Below are 23,207 nucleotides of genomic sequence, written 5' to 3'. Positions count from 1 at the left end.
TGGATAATAACTCATGACATAAAGGAAATATTTAAATAGTTGTGTATATATAGAAGAAGCAGTAAGGCTAGGCAGTACTTAGTTGTTACATTGATTACATCTGTGCTAACAAAAAAAAAGCAAAAATTGTTTATTCTACCTGTGTGGCACATAGAAAATTAGACAGTTTAAAAAAAATAAATACATTCAGAATTACACATATTTTTACAGAAAGTCTAATATAAAATAATGTATGTATACCACCTTAATGATGTTAACATGCAGTTTGATGTCAGATAAATCTGTTTTGGTCTGCATATAATTGGTCAGAAGTTTGCAGTTCATACATCTGAAATGTAATCTTGTTACTGATGACAGAACACTACACTGAAATCTCGTGAGCAGCAGCCGTTCTAACTCCAAGTTTACAGACACACACACATCTGCACATTCAGTGTAAATGTCCTGTTTCAAGTATGAAAGTAAGTCAGACCACATAGCAGATGAGTTAGCTAACATTCATGGCTCCCCACGAAACGTGTCTGGCACATCATGTAGGTGAGGCTGACGAAGACGACAGGCAGAGACAAAAGGGTAACTGCTGGAATGCCAAATAATCAAAGCTGTGTCACCGTGAGGCTGTTTTCTATGTGAGCCTTCAGTTTTCGTAAGTGCTTCTATTACAAGATGTCAAGGTTTTTTTCTTCTTCCAGCGGCAGTTTCTATATTCCTCACCCTGCACCAAGTTCTTCGTCCTCATCACGGTTTGTGCTTAAAATATGCCTCCACTGTAGAAAAGGAGAAAGAAAATAGAGCCACATGAGTTAAGAAAATAGTGGCACGTTCTTCTATGTATTAAAAAACGATTTACAGTATTGTGCAAAAGTCTTGAGCCACTCCTTATTTCTTTATATTTTGCTTCCAAGGACCCGACTTTGTTTCATTCTTTCTAAAGATCTTCTTTTGACATCAGCTGCTTTTTCACTCACTTTAAGTCCAGGTCTTGTTCTTGACCTGAAGAATATCTTATGTTTTGTTTCGCGAAACCATTCAAGACTAACCTGTTACTCTTTCAAGCATTATAAGGCATTTAGGACATGAGCCGGTGCTGTCTCTGCACATAACAGACTAGAACCAATTTAAAATTTGTTACCATTTCTTTTGTTTAATCTTAACAAATGCCAAAGATAACACAGTTTGACAGGTACAAAATAGTATTTATGTACTAATAAGGTGATTCCCAAAGAGCTTTGAGCTAAAAAGTGTACACAACAGTGTAAGTTTCTACAACCAAGCTCTGTCATGGTTTTCAGCCAGTTGTGTGTCAGATTTTGTCAAAATTGGTGGAAATATGAGCCTTGCATCAGATTGGCGATCTGTCCAGGGTGTACCCTGACTCTTGCCCTATACCTGCTCCAGTCCACCCACAACCCTAATAAGGATGAGCAGAAAAGGATGTTTGGATGGATGGACGATGGAATTATGAACACAGAAAAGTATCTGATTTTGATCCACTGTGCAATACTATCTAGAAATTGTCAGATTGGCAGCAGCTTCATTTTTCACTGCAAGTGCAGTAAAAGCATACCTTTGATAGAAAACACACAATGGGACAGTATCAGCCATGGATTGGCCTCCCCAGAGCCCGGAGGTCAACGTTACTGAATCAGTGTGAGATCATCTCAACAAAGAATGGAACAAAAGCCAGCCAACATCCAAAGAAGAGCTTTGAACATCCTTAAAGAAGCATTGAGAACAATTCCTGATAACTATTTACACAGCACTTTTTTGTATCTTTGCACATTTCCTAGCAAAATATTAAAAAATGAGGGGTGGCTCAAGACTTTTGCACAGCACTGTATGTGTTTTGTAATTTTTTTTTATTTTAACCTGCATACTCCTGAGGCAGCATTGGTCTGTTAATAACTGTAAGGAAAGCAGTGATCCATTCTTTCTGCTCCACTTCGGTCTCACATGCAAAGAGGAACTTCCTATCTGGGGTCACTATTGTTATTCCAAATGGCCAATGGTAACCCTGGATAGTGGAAGGGAGGTTGGGAAGCACAATGTAGCCATTTTCCTGACTACCGATGAAGACCTCACCACGTGCATAGGCATCCTACAAGCAGAGAGAGAAGCAGTTTTAATGTATGTAATGTAGTTTTATGTACCTGAATCAAACTTAAATTCAGAAGAGTTAATGGATATGGAAATTGCTTCATTAAAGTATAAAAACACACAAAACGTGTGAATAAAATCAAAGGCGCTGTGCTAAAGGCTACTTGCACAAATTCTGGGTCATGGTCTCTTAAAAACAAGAATTGACTGTAGAGAAACATCACAGCACCATCTGCTGGTCACAGTGTGTAATTAAAATTATTTTCATATGTTTTACTGGTGAAACTTTACTACCAGTGGATCCTTGAAATACAAGAGCCTCCTGTCATCCATCGTAAACCACCTCTTCTTGAAGCCCTCTGTGTGCTGCAGGACAGAAAACAAGACATCGAAGTCATCTTGACGGCATCACTGTGATTTTTTTATTTTATTTTTCTCCTGTGCTATATGATCGGCAATTTATCTACACAAAACAAAATCACCTTTGGACCAGTCTTCTCCATGTAGCCCTCTTTTAGGTAGTTTCTGGTTACCTTTGGCAGCAGCTGCACAAAGAAAAAGAAACATACTCAATCATTTCAGGAAAACGTTTGATTTGTTGTTCGTTTCTTTTTTAACTGTATATGTGCGCATGCTTATATTAAACTGACTACTGGTTTGCAGTTAAACCACATTGAGAAGTTGTTGTGATTTAGTGTTTTACATAAATAAAACTGAATTGAATTGAATTTGACATTTTAGAAATAAATACAGTTTACCGAGCTGTACTGAAGTTAAAAACACCTGCAAAAGGTTTAAATTAAACCTCTACATGAGCTTAAATCATGAGTACAGCAACCAGATTGAAGCACAAAAGATGCCATTATTGTGTGCAATATTACCTTCATAATGACAAGTTCAAAAGAAAAGGAAAAACTTGTCTTCAGCCACCTTAGTTGTAGCTGCCTTCATGCAGGAGCCCATATATGAGAGCACTTACTCACCTCAGAGTTTAGAGCTAGAGGAAAAGCCACCTGCAGGTAGCGCAATCGAGCTGCTCTGATGCCATTGAACCAGTCCACTATTTCCTTAAGAGAAGGACATAAGGAAGTATAATGGCTAAGTTACACATTATCATGTCATTTAAACCATTGGTCCCATCCCCAATTAACTCCACTAACAAGGTAACTTCTTAAAAATGCTTTGTAAGAAAACCATCTGAAACTAAGCTATTGGCAAATATATTGGTCACTATTTTTAATTAAACAGATCCCTGTGATGCTCTTACTAAAGTAAATTTGTTACATGTTGAATTGTAATTGCCAACCTTTTCCTCTAGAGGGACACATTAACTTTCCCAAGCTCACGATTTCCCATCTGAAACACCAAACGGGGCGTGTCAACTCACCTTTCCATCCTCGTGGTAAACAAAGACATTCCTAGTGCTGTTGTCCTTTAAGTAGGTTATCTGCAGACCATGGGCAGTGCCCATTTTGGATGGCTGGAAAGTGGCATTCAAAGTATTGATCTTCATAATCGCTTTAGGCTCTTTGGCCTGCAGAAAGTAAAGACTTTTTGTTAAACATTCTCGCCATTATCAAGGCTGTTTTTGCACATTATTAACCAATTGTAGACTAGGAGATAACCACATTTGCCAAAACACACAGGCTCCTTATTTATACAACTTCATATATTACAAAGAGAAAAATCAGGACATGTATGAAGTGATAGAGCGTAAGCAAAACAGACAGAACTCACGTCATGCTTGTTAAAGTATTTAAGCACACCCTCTCGCTCGGACAGAATAAATTTTCGGCTTAGGTATTGTCCATTGTCTCTGCCACGTTTCCACAGAAACCCTTCTCTGTAGCCTGCCAGGAGGAGAGAAACACAGGTTGGGGGTGAAAGCAAAACAACTTTTATTAATGCTGAAAATCTCAGACACACATCTAAGAAATGTCCACAAATAAACAAACTGTTATTAACTTGATAATCAGATAGATAAATGTGCACTGGGTGATTTAGAGCAAGAAGAAAACTGTCACTTTTAAGGCTGATCCATTTACATTATAAAACAATGATAGCCTCTCTGCATATACTGTAGCATTGGCATTTGTTTTGGACCTTTGTTTCTGACCCTGTTCAGTGTTCAGTTCCCATCGCTTATGTTCATGCTATGTTTCAAATAAAATCTAAAATTATATGGTTTAATTTGCTTTGCCAGGTTAACTCCTACTATTTTGATATATTTAGACAGAAATTGTTCTGAAGAGTTGCAGCAATTGCACAATACACAAAGCTTTTATATCCACTTGCCATTAAAAAAAAAAAAATTGACTCATGCCGCCTTACACTCATGGCTGACACTTTAATTCCAGAAAGCAAGTACGGAAATCCCTAAACCCACATTGTCTTGCTAAATAGGTTTAAACTAATCCAAATGCTAAAGAAAACATAAGTTATATTATTGCACAACCACGTCTTGTGGTTACTCATCCGGTGAATTAAACGCCTATTACACAATCGCTTGAAGAGCTAACCAGTAACAACATTGGTGGAGGCCACTGAAAGACATACTGATGACCTTGTGCTTGTGTGTGTACCCTTTTAGTATTTGTGACCACTGTTCTAAGAACCTCAGTAATGGCTTTTACTATACATAAATAATTAAGCTTCTACTGATCTACAAGCCTGAAAATGACTGAAACAAATATGCTAGCACACACACTAAGCACGTTTGTTTCATAGCTGTAACTGAACAATCGGGAGCAGTGAATGACTCCACTTATTTTTAGTCATACCTAAATAATCATGTCAATCATTCACCTATTTTCTCCTCCCCACAAACACATAGACACACACACAGTAGTAGATGGTCCTATTCTTGACCATGGCCACACACAAAACCGTAATAACATTATTCTCATACAGACAATTAAAACTGAAACACTAAGGAAATATAAAATGCACCCAAATAACAGAGAGCTAGATCCTGATGCTGAAGTTGATACGAAATCAAAAAACACTTGGGTATTGTTCCTCAGCTGTTACTCTACCAACACTGTGATGCTACAACGCAATCGCCATAGTCACACGTGAACTACAAAGTTTCCCCATTTTTACATGTAGCACTCAAAAGGCTAATTAGGCAGCCAAGTGTTTAAGGGTGCATACTACGTGAGCAAATGGTCTTAATCAAAATTAAATGGAAATCTGACTGGATATGAATAGCTGCATGTGTTCCTAGTAATATATTACATTGATTCGTCAGAAACAACGAAAACTACTTCCCCCGCAAGAAACTGTACCAAAAAAAAAAAAAAAAAAAGCACCTCAGTTAATTGCTGCTGCTGCATGAGGTTAAATACATTGCTATAGAGGCCAGAGGCTTCAAAATAAGAGGAGGATGTGCCAGAAATTTATACAGTAAATTACAGTACCTAGAATTATGGTACACCTGCATCTTTCTTCACTTTCCTACTTAAATATGCATTTTGAGTCACAAATAGAACCTATTGCTGTGGCTGAGCAATAGCTTCATCAATAATTTATGAACCTGAACCTGTTTTCTTCCACCTCTGGGATGGGGTCAAACCTTCCACAACGACAGAACAGAGGAGAAGAAGAGAAATGATTCACTGAGATAACAGAAAGTTAAAGATGTGCAAACACTTGGAAGAGCAAAGGGAGTTTCGGATGGCAGTGTCCGTCTCTCTCCAGATCCTGCACAGATGAATACTGCATGTTTTGGCATAAAATCTATGTGCGCTGTTGTATACAATGCTCATGCACAAAAGAGGGCATTCTTCCTCCACGGCAGGCACGCATATTCACATGCTCTAAACCTCTGCACAGCACAACACAAGGGAGCATTGACAGAGAGACAAAGTTTGACTGTCATGAGACTATGATAACAGGGCTTTATATTCTCTACCTGCAACTGAGAAGACTTTTAGTTTCTGCATGCAAACATCCATATGTGTGCCAGGATCTTAGCCCAGACTCAAATCTGCGGTCTACATTTTAAATATGTTCAGCTGACCTGACTAACACGAGACCAGAGCAATTAGTTACAAACCTTCCTGCTTGCCTTGCACATCTACTCTGCAGCACTAACAATACAACGCACAATACACTTCAGATTGTATATTGGCACACAACAAAAGCAAATCTTAAGCTTTATGCTAATTTTTAAATGCACGAGGTTCCTCAGAGACACCCAGTGACAACCTCATACGACTTAGTTAAAAGGGAACTGTGTTGATTTTACCCATCACATTCTGCTTCCTCATCATGTGGACTACAGCATGTGAACCTACCATCTGTGATGCTGCCCTACTACAAATTCTAAGACACAATCGCACACACACACCTTCTGAAGGTGTGGTTTTGAGTAACAAAGTATTGTATTATATAATGTACAATTTTTTTTTAAACTGCTTTCTGTCGGGTTGAACAAAATTTAACTTGCCTTGTTTCCTGTTTTCCAAACAGACGTTACCAGGGGAAGCAGTCTTTCAAGCTTGATAGTATGTATGGTTTGTGACCATCATTTCTTATCTGGGTAACATATACACACGTCTGACAGCTTCCCATTTCCTCAGACTTTGCTCAACTCTGAGTAGTTGCTAAAGAGAAGAGTGGATTTCTCAGAACTTAGCAGCATTGTAACATTGTGGGGTAGGCCTATCCTTTATGTGTGGCTCTTTTAAATAAGATCCTATGAATAGGTATGAACACACAACACAAGATCCCCATTGCCCTGAAAAACAAGACAGCCTGCTCTGGAAAAAAAGGTCTAATCACAATAAAAATACTTCAAATTAATCCGTTCTACTAAATCATTTATCTCAAAGAGTGCCGGGTTAACTATTCACACATTAACCTCAACTTTTTGCCCATTTTCAGCACTTATATTCTGTATCTAAACATTTCATACAGTGTCCAAAAAAGTTGTAAATATTAAAATAAATAATAATTTATTGTCATTAATACAACTACGCCTATCTTTTTGGCACCGAGTTTGGTGAAAACCATACATGCAGTGTGTATAAAGGTCTTAAAACAATATATAAATAAATAGTTACCAACAGTTCAGAAATTGGTTAGAAAGAATAAAGATGTATAAAGATAACAATCGAATAACTGGAGTTTTGTTTTTATATAAATAAAGTTTCTCCTGTCATCGGTGTTAAATATATCATCTGCTTTAAATATCTTAAAGTGCATTTTATTGCTTTTAGCATGGATTCAATTCAAATACATTTTCTGTTTGCTATTTTATTTAGGTTTTGTGAATCGACTGCATACTGCCCTTGCGACTGTAGAAAAAAAGCAATTTTTATGCCATGATTTAAACAGCATAGGGATTTTCTGCTACACACCCAGCGATGCAATGCACCTCATTTTACAATCATGGCCATTGTGCAACTCAACAGACGATACTGACGATATGAAATGAGAACTCTAAATGTAACGTCCACTAATGAGGGTGTGTCCATATTATTCAGAGAAGTGAATAAGAGAAGATTGTTTTGGAAACGCTACATAATCTTCGCGTCATAATCTTAGCTGTGTCATACATTCGTGCATGCGAAAATCACAATAGTCATAACAGGCAGACTCATAGTAGTCCAGTCTTGGCATTTGCACACTCATTGCCAGTCAGTGGCAGAGGCGTCCGTTATTGATTAACTGAGTCTGGTTTCCACTGGTGATTCTTTGTCTCTTATGAGACTGCATTGGGCAATTAGCCAGACGTCCATTATGAAAGGGACATGATTCAGCACAAAAGGCATGGATAAGTGTTCACACATTAAGTTTGAGTTTAGATAAACTAAAATGAGAAAAGGGTGTTTTGGTAATTAGTGAGAAACGAGAATAAAAAGGATCTGTAGGGCAGAAAAAGACCGTTTTCTTCACTTGATGACATACCCTCATTGTCTCTGCAACATAAGCCATGCTGACACACCATCTATCTCTAAACAGCTGACTAATTGGGCTGGGCTATGTAAATGAGCACTGGGTGATGGTGCCTGGTGGACCATGACTATTTATTTCCTATTACACCCTTTGATGCCATTACCAAGTCACATAGTACCTCCTGCAACAACAGCACCTGCCAACATCTCACCAATTAAGCTGATATATCTCATTTCTGTTTTTATGCCCTTCAATTATTTTCTTTATTCCCAAATTCCTGAATTATTACTTGAAGTGGAGGTGGTAAAGTGGCGTGTTTTCTGTCCTCGATCCTTGTTTGGGTTAATAGATGACGCTTTCTCGCTGATTCAATCAACACTGAATGGGTGGTGCAGCGTAAGACGCAGAAATACATCTTCTTTTGGTCATGTAAAAGGGTATAACTATATGCATATAACTGTGCACAGGTATGTTGTATTCTTACCTGCCGAGTAGGGTTCCTGCTTTTCCACGCACAAAAACTCCTTCCTCTCGTACTTGGCTCGGATCCACTGATCCCGCAGGACCCTGCAGAACGGAGGCTGTTAGACACTCAGCTCTGCCTGGGTTTGATGTTTACTTCATGCCTCAGCTAATTTGTTGTAAACATCTCATTAACTTGCGCAGATGCCGACCCTCGTGGATTCATTTTGTGCAAACATCTATCAAATACAACCTCATCATCTTGTAATTATCATTTGTGTCTCCCTTGTCCTGTTTCAAACATAATAACGATTAGATGGTGTGTGATGTTCTTTAGCGTCATATTCTTCTCCTTTTTTCCATTTTCTGTATTTTTTGGTTCCCTTAATAATAATAATCATAATAATTGCACTTGTATGCATCTTCTCAGTATGTTCAAACTGCTGCGGTATTACTGTGTGTGCAGCTCTTCACTGTAGTAAATGGATCTGCCTTTTTCATCCCTATTTTCTTCACTCATCAGTCACCCCTCCAAAACACAACACATGCCCGTTTAGACTTTCTGACATGACAGGTCACTGTGGTGCTGTTCAAAATTGTTATTTATATCGCTGAACAGTTAAGAAGAAACCCTCGTGCTGAATTGCTGCTTCCTGTTCATACTACAGGAACTGGGCATTCTTATCAATGTCATCCTGCCAAACCAAAACCACTTGTTAATGAAGACATCCATTTTCCCAACAGCTGCAGGCTTAAAGGCACCATTGCTAATATTTACTGCATAAAATAACAATTAATTTAGAGCATATATAGAGAGAAATTTACTAGTTTTAATAGTTTTCAATACTTATTACTAAAAACAAAAACAGTTTCTGTCATATCCCACTGCTTTGTGCTTATCCATGTTGCAGTCATAATAAGAAAATGGAAACCTTCTTTCAATTTAAAAGGTTTTACATATCAAGACATAATAAAAAATTATCTGGTCCTTAGCCTGTGTTAAAATGATCATCATCACCCCTTTGTCACTGTGCTCGACTGGTGGTTTGGTGTGTTTGTGCTGAGGTGCTGCGTTTATTTTTTTTTACCAAACATAGTTCTTGGCATTATGGCCAGACTTTTGACTTTTGGTTTCATCTGTCCAAAAGGCATTGTTCAGGAAGATTTCTGGTATGCTCAGATGCAACTTTGCAAACATAAGCCATGAAGGCGGCATCAAGGCGACCCTTCTAAAGTGCCATATTTCTTTTGTTTTTCTAATTTTCTACTGTCATGTACTTTAACATTTAACATGGTTGGCAAGAGGTCTTACAATGTTTTCCACTTGTGAAGAATCTTTCTCACTCTAGGAAGATGGACTTGAAATTGTTGGAAAATGACCTCATAACCCTTTCCAGACTAGTGGGCAGCAACAATTGCTTCTATAACATCACTGCAAATGCCTTTCATCTTGGGCATTGTGTCAGTGCGTATCTGAATGATCCAGAACAACAAGCTGCCAAAACTTCTTTGTTTGAGGTGCTCACACTTACTGATGATCAATCAATCAAGTTCATTTGATTAGTAGAACCTGTGTGCTACCTTCCCTCTCAATCCCTAAGGTTATACTTTCACACGGCTTCTGCAATTTGGCTTAATCTTTGTTAAATATACAATGGCACAGTGCAGTATGTCGTGTATTGTAGCTTGTCTGAGGTTGTATTTACCAAATTTCAAGATTTGCTGAGGAACATAATATTTTTTATTATGTACTAATGTGTAAAACCTTCGAAGTGAAAGAGGGTGTACTTTCTTTACATTTTGACTGCGTATTTAGAGGTGACTCAAACATAAAGTGGAACAAAAGAGGATGGATTACTTACGTGCAATCCTTGAAGGTGGGGCAGTAGTAAAAGGCAGGAACTAGCTGTTCATATATGGCTTTGGCAGCATTGTTACCAACTGAGTCCATAAACTGTGGAGGAGGGGAAAAAACATTCACTCTATAAGGAATATCTGTTTGTGTTCACAGCTTTCTGTAGATATTCAAAATGCTGTGTTTGGAGCTCAGTGTTAGTTTGGCTGACTCTTTGCCCAAAGTTTGACTGCTGCACTTTTGTGTCTTCGTATTTAAAATTGAGGATGCTGCTCAGCACGCAGAGAAGTATACACAGACACGCCTTTGCATAAGTACACAAAGAAGCTGGTTGTGTCCGTCAGCTGCTGGCCCATTTCTTTTAGTCCAAGCTTAATTCATATAGATGACCTTTATTATTTTTTCAAGCAGAGATGCAGGGGGAAGTGTGGGAGACAGAAAGATAGCTGCTCATAGATGCTTGAGAGAGATGGGTGCAGATGTGATTTCAAGCCTGATTGCTGATCCCCACTTACTAGAGGATCTCCTACTGGGTTTCTCACCTCCAACTCAGAAGGGGTCCAGGGATCCAGAATAAGAGATTTGACCTTGCTGATCTGAGCAATGTTTCGATGGAGGCCTGAGCAGCTGTGACACACAAACACGCCAAGGGTGTACGATGCCCACTCTGGGCCTGTAATGCAGGATAAAGAGGTATATGACCACACACACACAAAATATTTTACCTTACGTAACTGCCACACTGAAAAATTCCTGACAGACACTAATGGTTCCAAATAGTAACTGGGAAAAGTGGTTATCACAGGCAAATAGAACAACCATTGCTGTAGTTGATTAAGATTTCAAATAAACACAAATATGTTACAAATGTCGCCTGAGAAAGAACAGAAATCAGCACAGGCAGAAGCATAACAAGATTAAGACAAGCCAACGATAAAAGCTTGGTTGTTTCTCGGTCATTCTGCCTCTTCGTCTTTAACATAAGCAGATGATCAGCGCACAGCATAAATAGATTTCCACATATGCTCACTATAGTATACACAGGAAGTTACTAGTGCGCAATAAGCTTGTTTCTAGGACCTAAATTTAGGCAGCCTAAATCTTCAGTATTTATATCAAGACCCCGTGTTTTTAATAAGCGTCTGTATGCAGGAATAGATACATAAATACACATCACATTCACCTTTAACATGAATGCTTAAGCAAAGGTTTAAAAGTTGAAAAGCAGGGAAAGAAAAAACTTCACAGAGTTTTATGTATACCACACACTCTTCTTTTTTTTTTTAACTCATGCAGTATGACAAGCTGCACTAAATGTTTTTAAATTTAGTACAGAGAACAAACGCTGAGCAGGGTTATAATACAGTGAAGGTGTGAGGAGATGCAGATATATTTCGAAGTTTAATTTTTAGCGTCATTGCACTGACCAGCGTGAGGCTATATTATACCTGCCATTGTGGTTATTTTGTAACTGAACCGCAGAACTGGGGCAACAAGATTGGTGTCAGCATTCAGCAGCCTTTAAACCGTCTCTGAGGAAGGCAAAGCCGCACACATGCAAGAGAGCATGAGAACAAAGAGCTCGATTACTTCCTCGAGCATAATTTAAAAACTGTGCACATGCGAAACCGTGTATCTGTAACACTGAGACAAGATGCTGCCGCGTGGTTAGCAAGTCCCACGCCGACTCACCCTCTCGGTCTAACACTGAAGTCATTCTACACAGAAAGTGTAATGCACGCAGAGCCTAAAAATATATTTAAAAATGTATGAGTGTGTTCAAAACTTAGAGCTGAAAGAAAGGACTCCAAGAGAACTGCAGCCGTGTTTATTACTGGTATTTTAATATGATGCTCTCATGTGCTTGTCGCCTTCGACACAAGAGAATCTTGAAGGCTGCAGAGTAGATAAGTGAAAGTAAATTTCACAAGCAACACCTTTTTGAAAATGCATGCATGCTCTCATATACTGAGCTGCAGATTTGATTAATGTTAAACAACTAGGTGTGTTCCTCAGGGTGTGTGACCACATGTCTGCAAGCTGAAGAAGAAAACCAACCACGTACATAAACACCCATTTGGCTACTTAGCATGAACAGTAAAAATAATAATAATAAAAGAATTTTTTTTACTGAAACTACTGAAAACCTCCGACTGACAGTATTGGTTGTTGTTGTTGTTTTTTTTTTTATCAGAACTCACAAACGTATTGCATCAGTGTGAAAATCTTCATTGTGTCAACTATCGCACAGGTGTCATAACTGCCCGAGAAGAGAAACTAAAGCAGTTACGTTCGTGTGTCTCAGTTGGGATTGCCACAGAATGTATGAACACTCTTAAAACTGGATGTCCAGCATCTGAGAGTGACTCCACTCCTCCAGCCTACCTGCAGCTCCACAGTCGGCACAGTTCCCATTCCCAGGTTTGTCCAGAAGCGCTTTCACACGCTGTCTGATCATTTCGTGATCGGAGGTCATTTAAGTTTAACCTATTTTGCTCCGACGCCTGATCAACCCCTAAAATCCTCCAGCAGTCTTGCATAGAAAGTAGCCCAGATACTGTGGCCAGACGAACTGAAGTAAATTCGCAGGGCGTCAGAGCGCGCTTGGCCAAACAGGAGCGGTGTCGAATTTAGGTGGTGCCTCGATGAGAAGAAGAAAAAAAATGAAGCACGTTCAGCGTTGTGTAGATGCTTTAACACTGAAACAGCAAATGCAAACACAACTCTTCTTTGTTTATTTGGAGGGAGACCTCCAGTGGTCATAATGGAGACTTACGCAGAGTGGAACCACCCATATTTGACCTCTTCCTCGCTATTTCACTTCACTACAAAATGTAGTCTGCCAGATCAGTCATTCAAATCTACTAACAAACTCGGCAGGACCGGTCACACAGAAAAGAACAATTTAGATCAAGGTTTGATTAATTTAAATATGCTAGGGACAAACTGATTTTAATGTGTATAATAACTGCATTTCTTTTAGATCTGTTCCATTAGACTGTACAGAGGTACATTGTAAGCTGACTCACTGGCACAGTTTACTGGACATCCTCATTAATAAAATTCGTTTCACCGCACCATTTCCTGTTAAAGAAGATTAAGACTGCATGAAATTTACTATAATCGTGATAGAAAATTTCATGGGAAAAGGGAAATATGTGAAGAAGGAGCCTATTTTTTACAAACCCATCCAACTATACCAGGAATTATATGCTGAAAGGAGGTAATAAAGGAAGTAATGAGGAAAGTTTCCTCAGTATTTAGAAATTTTGACTTTACAATGTTGTCACATAGATGCTTCTGGGTGATGTCACTCAGGCAGGAACCTCCTAAGCAAAACTGATTATTCCACCACACCCTGAATGTCAGCAAAGGCCTCTTTTTCCTTGTCCCTTTCTCTTTTCCTGTGGCTGTAAGGCCTGTGCTCTTAAAACAGGAACCATTAGGAAATGATCAATAACAGTATGGCACAAGGCCTTTCACATTGTTAAAGTTTTATTTTTCAAAATGTCTAAAAATTCAAGACAAGGTAAAAAGAAGACACGCTCGAAGACTGGTCGATCTGTATGCAGAGCAAGCTCAACCTAAAAAGACACATACTGGTCTAGCTTTCCAAAATAAACTTATACAAAACATGGAAAAAAAATGTTGCACAAAGAGCACTATTAAAGAAATGTCCATGTTGGCTACAATGCAGATGAGTGAATTCTGTTGAGCCCACATGAATACTGAGGAATCAAGAAACGAAGCCGATTCGGCACCATGAGAGATCGCGTACAGTACGAAAACCCGTCTATCGAGAGGAGTTGGAGCTGGAACGAGAGCGGTGACGCCTACGACCGGGAGATCTGGAGCGAGAGCGGCGGCGTGCTGGCGATCGCCTCCTTGGGGAGCGGGACCTGCAAAAACGTAAATCAATAAGTAAGTGTGGAAGGGCATGTAGGCCTGATAAAAAACACAAATGTCAAACACGAATGGAAACAGTAACTGGTCGAATCATTCATAGTACCTTCTCCTCATGCGCGGTGGGCTGCGACGCCACATAGGTGGTGGCGGGGGCATTCTGCGGGGTGGAGATGGTCTACGGGGTGGAGGGCGGACTCGCTGAGGCAGCACAGCACAAGCAGTGATTTCCTGTCCATCAATCTGACCTATTCGTAAGAGTCAACAAAGAGTTACCCAACACGAACGCAAGTCTGTCTAGATTAATCTTCCATGACGAAGCCACAGAACTACCCACATACCTCCGTCCATGTGTTTGAGTGCCTTCTGGGCCTCCTCGGGGGTCTCAAACTCCACATAAGCACAGCCCCTGTGCAGGTGCGGGTGGAGTCTGTCCATTGGCATGTCGACTCCTTTGATTGTCCCATAAGTAGAAAAGATTTCCTGGATATGTTCCTGTTAAACAAAGACATAGCTGTTAACATAAAAACCTTTGTGTTCTAAAAATATAAAATTTAAATTAAAATAATTACATTATGTAGGGAAAGTTTTTATTTTCAATTCCATTTTTGTAATATATCTATATTATGGCTAAAGCAGTTTCTGGATGGATGCAAACTGCATTTTGTTGCCTTGTACTTGTGACATGTGCAATGACAATAAAGTAGAATTCTATTCTATTCTTATTTACATAGCACTAAATTACAACAACAGTTGCCTTAAGGTGCTTTATACTGCAAGGTAAAGACCTTATAAAAATATAGAGAAATAGGATTACCACCTATGAGCAAGCACTTTGGTGACAGCGGGAAAGAAAAACTCCCTTTAAACAGGAAGAAACCTATGGCAGAACTAAGCTCAGGGAAAGACAGACATCTGCCAAAACCAGTTGTGGGTGAGGGGAGGAAGACAGTACAAGAACATGCTGTGGAGGAGAGCAGTTATTTAATAAAAACTAATTACTAAATGTAGAGTTATGTATAAATATCAGGTGGGGAAAAAAGCCAGTGAAGAAGAAACCCAGAGAAGCCTAGGGAAAATAAGAACTAAACCTTATTAGAGAAAAAAGCCGAAATGGGCAGTAAAACATGAGATGCTTTTACCCGGAACAATCTGACAGCTGTAACATTCACACTTAGTGTTCTGATTTTTACATCAGGAATTTTGTCACTAATAAGCGATGCCCCAAAACACCCAAATTTCACTTTTAGGCAACTATCTGTCAGTTAAGCTAAAGTACTGTACTGGTGTGCAGCTGGTATTACAGAGGAATGTAGAAAAATCAGTGACAACATGTTGCCACAGCTTTAAAGCCCAACCAATGTATGATTTGTCAGATCAGTACTGATATTTGGCGATTTAAAATCCTTACTAAGAAAAGTGCAGTCACAAATGTGTTTTACTGTTACAAGTTGTCGCCTGTTTACACTAATGGACTCTAGATCGCCTGGTTAATGTGTTGCAAATAGGAAAGTTGCAGTGTGCCCTCTGGTGGACAAACTATTTAATCCCAACAGTAATAACATGCTTGAAGGACATTTCCTGTGTCTCCATTTATGTCAAACACCAACACAATATATCAGTATATTTATACTGATATCAATATACCCCCTCTTTAAATCAATATACAGAAGGTCATCTAATTATTGGGGTTTTCTATCTATTATTGTTAGGCCTTATAATATAAAGTAACTTGAGCCGACTGTAGTTGTAATTTGGTGCTAAATAAATTTAATTTAATGTAATTTCAACCCTTAGCTGCATAGTGTGTTATCGCCTGTTTTCCCCTCCAGTGTGAGTGGTCCTCAGGTCTCCCTTTTGCTATAAAAACCAACCTTGGTGACATTCCTGGTGAGTCTCCCCAAGTAAACTTTAGTTGGTTTAGGTGTTGGGCTTCTTTTCCGGCGTTCCTTGTCATCTCTGGTCTTTTGTGTTTTAGAGCTGGAAAATCACAAGCAAAACACTAAATAACCAAGACTCAAACAAGAGAACATACAACACATCATTGTGCACAATTACCAAGCAGTTGCATTGGATGAAGAGACTTACACAGAGCGGGAGCGGCGACGGTTATCGTGGCGTCTGCGGCTGGGGCTCGGAGAACCCGAGGAGCTGGAAGACGAAGAGGATCGGGAGCTAGAAGAGCCGGAGCGGCTGGAACCAGACGAGCTGGATCCGCTTGAAGAACCTGAGCTGGAACCAGAACTGCTGCTCGAAGAAGAGCTAGATCTGGTGACAATCAATAAAAAAGAGAAATATATGACGAAAGAGGACAGATTTTTATTTTCAACACTGGGATAAAGGATCCCATTAAGAGGGCAAACCTGCTGCTGCTGCTGCCAGTGGATGCGCTGCGGCGTTTCCTTGCTTTCTCTCGTCCTCTCTCCTTCTCTCCTTCCTTTGTTCCAGGCTTTTCTTTGCCTCTGTCTTTTGTTTTTTCATCCTCCTTCCGCTTTGTAGGTGAGGGTGCCCTTAGATGAGAGGAAAGCCACTGTTATTTTGATATATTTACGTTAAGAATAGCACAAAGTTTGCTACTTTAAGATTATTTTCACTGCAAATAAATATATTTTTACTAAATGCTTAATTGAAAAGTTGACAGAAAATAGAGCTCAACATATTTCACGGTTCTAAAGATAAAAGCTTTTTAAAACACAAAGGTTTTTGTTAACAGCTATGTCTTTGTTTAACAGGAACATATCCGGGAAATAAATTGTATTTTAGGTCATATGTTTTCTGTTAGGTAGTTACTGTTTCAGAACAAAATAACAATTAACTGTACTGAGGAAATAATACAAGTTTTTCTAAACTTACAATACTTGAACAAGTCGTAACGAGCAGCAGCCTCAAATCTCTTGATCTACAATTAGAACATCCTTTTGACATGTTTAAATTTGTATTAATTCGCCCATTTTCTCTACAAGTTTTAATTTTTGCCTCCAACTGCTGGAGCCCATACCAGCTGTTACAGGCCAAAAGGCAGGGTACACCTAGAAAGCCTATCACAGGGCAGAGACAGACACCGATTCATACATTCACATCTATGGCCGATTAAGAAACATCGGCCATGTATGCAAGAAAATGCCTTCCTGTGTTTTTTGGTTGTGGGAGGAACCCACTCAGACATGGGGAGAGAACATGCTAACTTCACACAGCAAGGCCCCAGCCAGCGCATTCAATGGCAGGACTTTAAATGGTAAAATCTTAAATGGCCTGCATTTGTATAGCGCTTTACTCAGTCACTAAGGACCCCAAAGCGCTTTACACTACATTCAGTCATTCACACACACATTCACACACTGGTGATGGCAAGCTACATTGTAGCCACAGCTGCCCTGGGGCGCACTGACAGAGGCGAGGCTGCCGGACACTGGCGCCACCGGGCCCTCTGACCACCACTAGTAGGCAAACTCAAACATGGGGCTAGTATCTTGCCCAAGGATATTTGGCATGCAGTCAGGAGGAAGCCTGGGATCGAACCACCTTCTGACCTGCTCTGCCACCTGAGCTACAGTCACCCTTTATTTATTGCTTTGAAGTAACAGTGCTAACCACTGCACCTCTGTGCGGCCACTTCTGTGTCCATTTAGTTTTCATTAACAAGTATGGAATTTAATTCTCCCTATACATCTAAGTACTAAGCGGTCTGATATTGGAACCTTTAAATGCTTGGTGTCTATGGATGTCTTCTTTTCTTGAATGTTTTCAGGTTAATGCAGGTTAATGTTATATTACTACCATCAGAGTCATTCAGGTTCTGTATTTTTCATTATGTTTTGCTACTACAGTTTTCTTCAGTTTTTTTTTTCGTTTTCCGTTTAATATAGTTTAGGTTTCCTGGGTATGTCTGCATGTTTAATATACCCATTAATTTAATTTGAGCTTTCTTTATTCTCTTACCGTCTACATGTTCTCCTTCATTACATCTATGAACATTCTTTATGGTCTTACTCTTTTCCTGTCTAATTTTGTTGACCCCGGGGTTTTAAACTCATCCACCATCACTTCCTCTACGTTTTTATAATCTGGCAGGTATTTGTCACGTGCAGATTACATTATTATGATGTAAGCAACATTTTGTTTGTGTGTGTGTGTGTGTGTGTGTGTGTGTGTGGGGGGGGGGGGGGGGGGGGGGGGGGGAATCTCCAATATATATGTAGAACAAAGCCTCTTGCCTTGTATTAACAGAAATTAATGGACATTATTTAAATAGTTTTAGAATTATTTGTCTTCTTATTAGATTTTTATAGTCAACTTTCCATAATAACATTGTTTATCAAGGGAAAATAATCATTAAAGTAAACTAGTTGACTTCACATCTAACATCTTGAGCACGAACGCGCCGCCATTGAATTTCATTCAAACAAGAAGAAAGCGACGCGCGAGCTGCTGTTTCACCCAAAACCGACTTCAACTGCGATTAGAAAATGTCGCATAATTTTCCGCATAAGCCTAAATACGTTTTCGGGTTTAAAAAAAAGCTCAACTAAAGATAAATAAAAGGTTAAACTTACATGATTTCCAAAGGAGCTAGGCGCAGTTCGACCACTTGCGGCCTGAGAAAACGTCGCACGGTGATGACGATAAGCGGAAGTTACGTGACCACCTGAGCGCCACTTACAACTCATTTGTTTATTTTACATTTTTTGACGACAAAATGTGAGTTTGTAAGTGAGCGCGTGTGCGACCCAGCGCACTCGTGGAATAACCTTGTTGTTTCGTCGAGCTGCGTGAAATGAAATAACCGAACAGGAAACATCGATCGAGCTTCCTTCTTCTAGATCAAGTGAGTGCATCACTTTCTAAGGATACTGTGCTAGCTGAGGTGGTTACCCCGCGCAGCTAACACGGAGTTACTGTACAACACTACCTTCGCACTCAGCAATAAAATGCCATTGTTTAAAAAATAATCCTACATAGGGTAATCCTACCCTATGTTTTTCTTCTTGAGGAAATTTTAATTAAATTTAAAAAGCACACAGCTTTGTTCCTAGAAGAACTTACAAAAAGAAGAAATAAATAAAAAACTGTTTCTTATGCGCTGGATTTATAGTTGGTTGTATTTCATATTTATATGATAATGTAAGATATTGGCAGTGTTTTCAGTTTCCTCCGTTTAGCCAGTAAGTTGATCTTTTTGTTATGACAGCCACATTTCCAAAGAAGTTTCCTGATTTTGTAGTTTAGCTTGACATGATGATGTCTTTTATATTAGCAGGAAGAATTCATAATGACATTCAAAGTATCTGAGATGTGAGGTAATCATATCCTCCTCTATAATGGACATTTGTTTTCGATCTATGTCTTTTGACTTATTTGAGTTACCCTACTAAGTTCTAATGTATTAAACCGAGGACATCCTGGGCTTTCCATCGATATCTCACATGTTTGGGTGGCCACTTTTAGCTCCAAAGAGGATAATTACAATTTACTATATTATCATATGTGTATTACATTTGTGCTATGAAGAGTGTTATGACAAAGTATTTGCCCCCTTCCTGATTGTAAGAAATTAGAAAGGAGGCAAATACTTTTTCACAATATGTGGATTTTTAGTTTTTTAATTTCAAAGCTATTGCCAAGGCTGCTATTACCCTACACCTCTAACATTGTTACAGAGATCCCACTTTCCTATATTATTATACATATTATTATTAATAATAATAATATTATTAAAGATACTCTAAATTTCACTTTTTTATGACAGGTCAGAACAGGTGAATTCACCATGGGCCGGCTCGATGATGCTGCAAAGCACAAAGTGGTAGAGCTGCGAAAGGCTGGCCTGAGTTTCCGTAAAATCAAAGCTGTGCTGGAGCTGGAGAACATTAAGGTTTCCGCTCAGGCCATCTACTTGTTCCTGAGAGAGTTCCAGGGGAGGCCGCCAGGGAGGGTGAGACCTGTAGAGCCTGGAAGTAGCACATCACCAGCACAGGTGCAAGCTCAAACTGGAGCAGTACAGCAGAGCTGGAGTAACATTCAAATCCGAAACCTATTACGGGATTCATCTCAACGTCTTGGCTTCCCAGCTGCTGCTGACTTTGCTAAACAGACTCCCACCAGCTCAGACGGCTCTTCCTCCGGGGAAACCAGTGGAGGCAACAGGAAAGAACAGCAACCTGAAGAACATAAGGATGAAAATGATATCCAGATTGTCAGTGTCACGTCACTTGCACAGCAGAGCCAACAAAGAGCTCCCCAGTCCACTCTACCAAGGTCAGAAACCTGTGCTATGACTTCCACACCAGCAGTGAGGCGGAGAGTCACACCTTCTCCAGCCACTAGTTCAATGCTGGCAGCTCGAAAGAGAATTTTGGATAAAGCATTGTCACACAGATTGAAGGTACCTAAGCATTAGTGTACTGATGTGTACTTAGTGTCATAATCCCAGTTGTACCTCTTATATTTACTCTTCAGGTGCATGGAATCTGTGTAATTTACCATAAACTAGCCTCCAAATATTATTCAGTCTTTCATACGTTGTTTTTCACCAGTTTTCAACAGTGGCATCATTGTTAAGGAGAGATCCATCAAGTGTCCAGGGCACTGACATGAGGAATGCTGTGCCACAGCCACCTGAAACCTACGATCTGACCACTGAAAAGGTGAGATACATTTAGCTTTAGCTAACACTTAGCTTTTGAATCCCTTTTACTAAACAAAGATGTGAGTTTATCACCATCAGAGAGTACCTGTTAAATCATAGGCTTTATTTCTCCGTACACAATTTTAGCTGTCACCTCATGGGAGTGATATGGTCGGGTCTTTAGACTCTTTATCGCCACTTTTATTTCTCTTAAAACATTTCTGTGTTTTGTATTTGGTAAATTTTTTGCTTGACCCAAAAAAAAAAAAATTGTTATTTTCTGATCTGAGTCTGGGAGCCTGGCCATACAAACATCATCTGTTGTTGAGCTTTTTGTTAGTACGACTGCAATGTGAACACCATTTTAAATGAAATGTTTTCAATGTTACACAGACTGTTACAGGGAATCAGCCTGGAAGTAGCAGCGCTCCTAGACGTTCTCTCACCCAGAGACCAGGGCTATCTGTTCGTTCCCTTCCTCCTCCCCCTCATCCTCCTCCTCGAGTTGGGATTCGTCTTTCTAACCGACCACAAGCACCTTTAACATCTGCGTCTCCCGGGGGCGCTGTTATCCGCATACAGGCCCCCGGGAGTCAGGGTGCTCCTCGTACTGAAGGGAACCCAAGTCCACAGCAGGCAGCCCAGGACGCTGGAGTCAGAAGCGGTTTCCAGGATCAGATTCAGAGTTTGGGCTCTGAAGTGCGCAGCTTGGGCCTGGCAGTGAAGATGCTTGTAGAGCAGCAGTGCCGTCTGGAGAGGGAGCAGTCGCAGCAGACCCAAATTCAGAAGCAGATCCTCAACACTCTACAGACCATTGCAACCAAAATGAGTCATGGTAGCAGTGTTCAAAAGCAGAAAAACAAGACTCCTTCACCCTCTGCTTTGGCAGCAGCTTCTGCCTCTACCTCGTTTAACCAAGACACCTTCAGTTTTAGTCAAGGCACTTACACTCAGTGTAGCCAAACCCAGCCTAGCTACAGCTCTTTAGAAGGTTTAGAAAATGTGGAGGCCTTTAAATTGCCGGGACTCAGTCCTACAACCGTGAATGGGTTTCCACCATGTAGCAATACTGAAAGCCTTCCTCTTACTCACACCCCTTCTCAAACACAACCTTATTCAGCTGCATATATTCAGCAGACCAGTCAACCACTCATGCCTCCCTACACGCAATCATATGTCTCCACATACAGCATACAGTCACATCCTCAGACTTTCAGAGCATTGGAGAGTAAAACATCGGCATTCCAAAGCAGCTGCTCAACAAGGACTTTCCAGGACTGCAGCGTTTCCACTCAACCAGTGCTGAACTCGGACCACTCTTCACAGGACCAGCAGATCAATATTATCAAAGTGGAAGGACCATAGATGGCTTTAGATTCCACACACTGTTTGAGGACCACAAGGGCTTTGATGTACTTTTTTTTAGAGTGACTGTAGCATTATGAACATGTTTTCAAATATAACAATAAACAATGTAGCAAGTTTTGTTTTTTTTTCCCAAAGGGAGAGGGTACAATCAGCAATAGGATACTACAATCTTTTAGTAAATATTATAATTTGTATTTGCTACAGGCAACAAATAATTCAGACATTTTAAATGACATGTTTATCTTATATCACCATTACTGGCATTATCAACTGTTAATTTTCATACATCTGCGCAAACTGATTATAAAACACAAGGACCTTATTATGATCCAAAGCATGCTTCCATTTCACTATTTTAGAGATGACAAGCCATTCTCATATAAAACTGAGAATGCTTAAATAAAAAACAAAAAGGAAAACGTGATTCTTAAAAGGGGCGATTCAGGACAAAATCACGTGTGTGTATATTTTTTTTCTGTGGTATTTGTATTTATCCATCTAGATTGGTGACGAGTTTTGGGTGTTTGCCTTATTTTGAATATAAAGGAAGAGGACAACACTTTCATTGTTATGCTAAAAGACAAGTAATGGTAATGCTTCTTTCTGTAAAACTTTTTTTTTGTTATACAGAAAAAAAATCTGGTGCTTTTAGCCTTACATGCTGTATACTGTTGTGGGCATAAATGGGTAGTAATTTAATTATTTCTTTTAAGTGTGTTTTTTTTTCAGGGTGGAATGATTGTAATGCATACATCTTTAATGACTTTAAAAAAAAAAAAAAAAAACAAGAATTGGTTGCCGTTTGAATTTATCTTGGACTTTCTCTAATCCACACAGGACCAAATGTCTTTTAACTTGACAAGGCCAGCTCCTATTAACTTCTTGCTAGTGATCATGTTTCACTACAACTGGCAGTTTCTTTGTGTAGCAGATAGATGGATAGATGCAGATTCCAAGATTAAATAGTTTAAATAAGTTTAAATAATTGTAAGTTAT

The 23,207-nt window shown here is 39.5% G+C and overlaps 3 protein-coding genes across 3 annotated transcripts; 1 reads left to right on the top strand and 2 right to left on the bottom strand.

Moving 5' to 3' along the window:
* Nucleotides 1–113: 113 nt before the first annotated feature.
* Nucleotides 114–13,028, bottom strand: LOC146576184 (arf-GAP with dual PH domain-containing protein 1-like). Its single transcript, XM_085271264.1, has 11 exons — nucleotides 12,701–13,028; nucleotides 10,858–10,988; nucleotides 10,323–10,414; nucleotides 8,483–8,565; nucleotides 3,835–3,947; nucleotides 3,485–3,631; nucleotides 3,081–3,164; nucleotides 2,580–2,642; nucleotides 2,392–2,463; nucleotides 1,870–2,098; nucleotides 114–767 (listed from the first exon to the last, which is right to left on the bottom strand). The coding sequence occupies exons 1-11, from the start codon at nucleotides 12,789–12,791 to the stop codon at nucleotides 739–741; spliced, it is 1,134 nt and encodes a 377-aa protein (XP_085127390.1). The 5' UTR covers nucleotides 12,792–13,028; the 3' UTR covers nucleotides 114–738.
* Nucleotides 13,029–13,792: 764 nt separating this feature from the next.
* Nucleotides 13,793–18,917, bottom strand: rnps1 (RNA binding protein S1, serine-rich domain). The gene is made up of 7 exons (XM_085271263.1): nucleotides 18,772–18,917; nucleotides 16,582–16,728; nucleotides 16,307–16,486; nucleotides 16,093–16,198; nucleotides 14,560–14,713; nucleotides 14,325–14,466; nucleotides 13,793–14,214 (listed from the first exon to the last, which is right to left on the bottom strand). Coding segments are annotated over exons 1-7 (837 nt in total). The 5' UTR covers nucleotides 18,774–18,917; the 3' UTR covers nucleotides 13,793–14,108.
* Nucleotides 18,861–23,002, top strand: LOC146576182 (uncharacterized). The gene is made up of 4 exons (XM_085271257.1): nucleotides 18,861–19,043; nucleotides 19,965–20,600; nucleotides 20,752–20,862; nucleotides 21,237–23,002. The coding sequence occupies exons 2-4, from the start codon at nucleotides 19,986–19,988 to the stop codon at nucleotides 22,206–22,208; spliced, it is 1,698 nt and encodes a 565-aa protein (XP_085127383.1). The 5' UTR covers nucleotides 18,861–19,043; nucleotides 19,965–19,985; the 3' UTR covers nucleotides 22,209–23,002.
* Nucleotides 23,003–23,207: the final 205 nt, after the last annotated feature.

Source organism: Mchenga conophoros, linkage group LG4 (genome assembly GCF_057382185.1).
Source record: "Mchenga conophoros isolate Kocher_MC1m ecotype Shallow Benthic linkage group LG4, M_conophoros_male_GT1.1, whole genome shotgun sequence".
Taxonomy (NCBI): domain Eukaryota; kingdom Metazoa; phylum Chordata; class Actinopteri; order Cichliformes; family Cichlidae; genus Mchenga; species Mchenga conophoros.
Note: the sequence above shows the minus strand (reverse complement) of the source record. Positions and strands in the feature narration are given on the sequence as shown.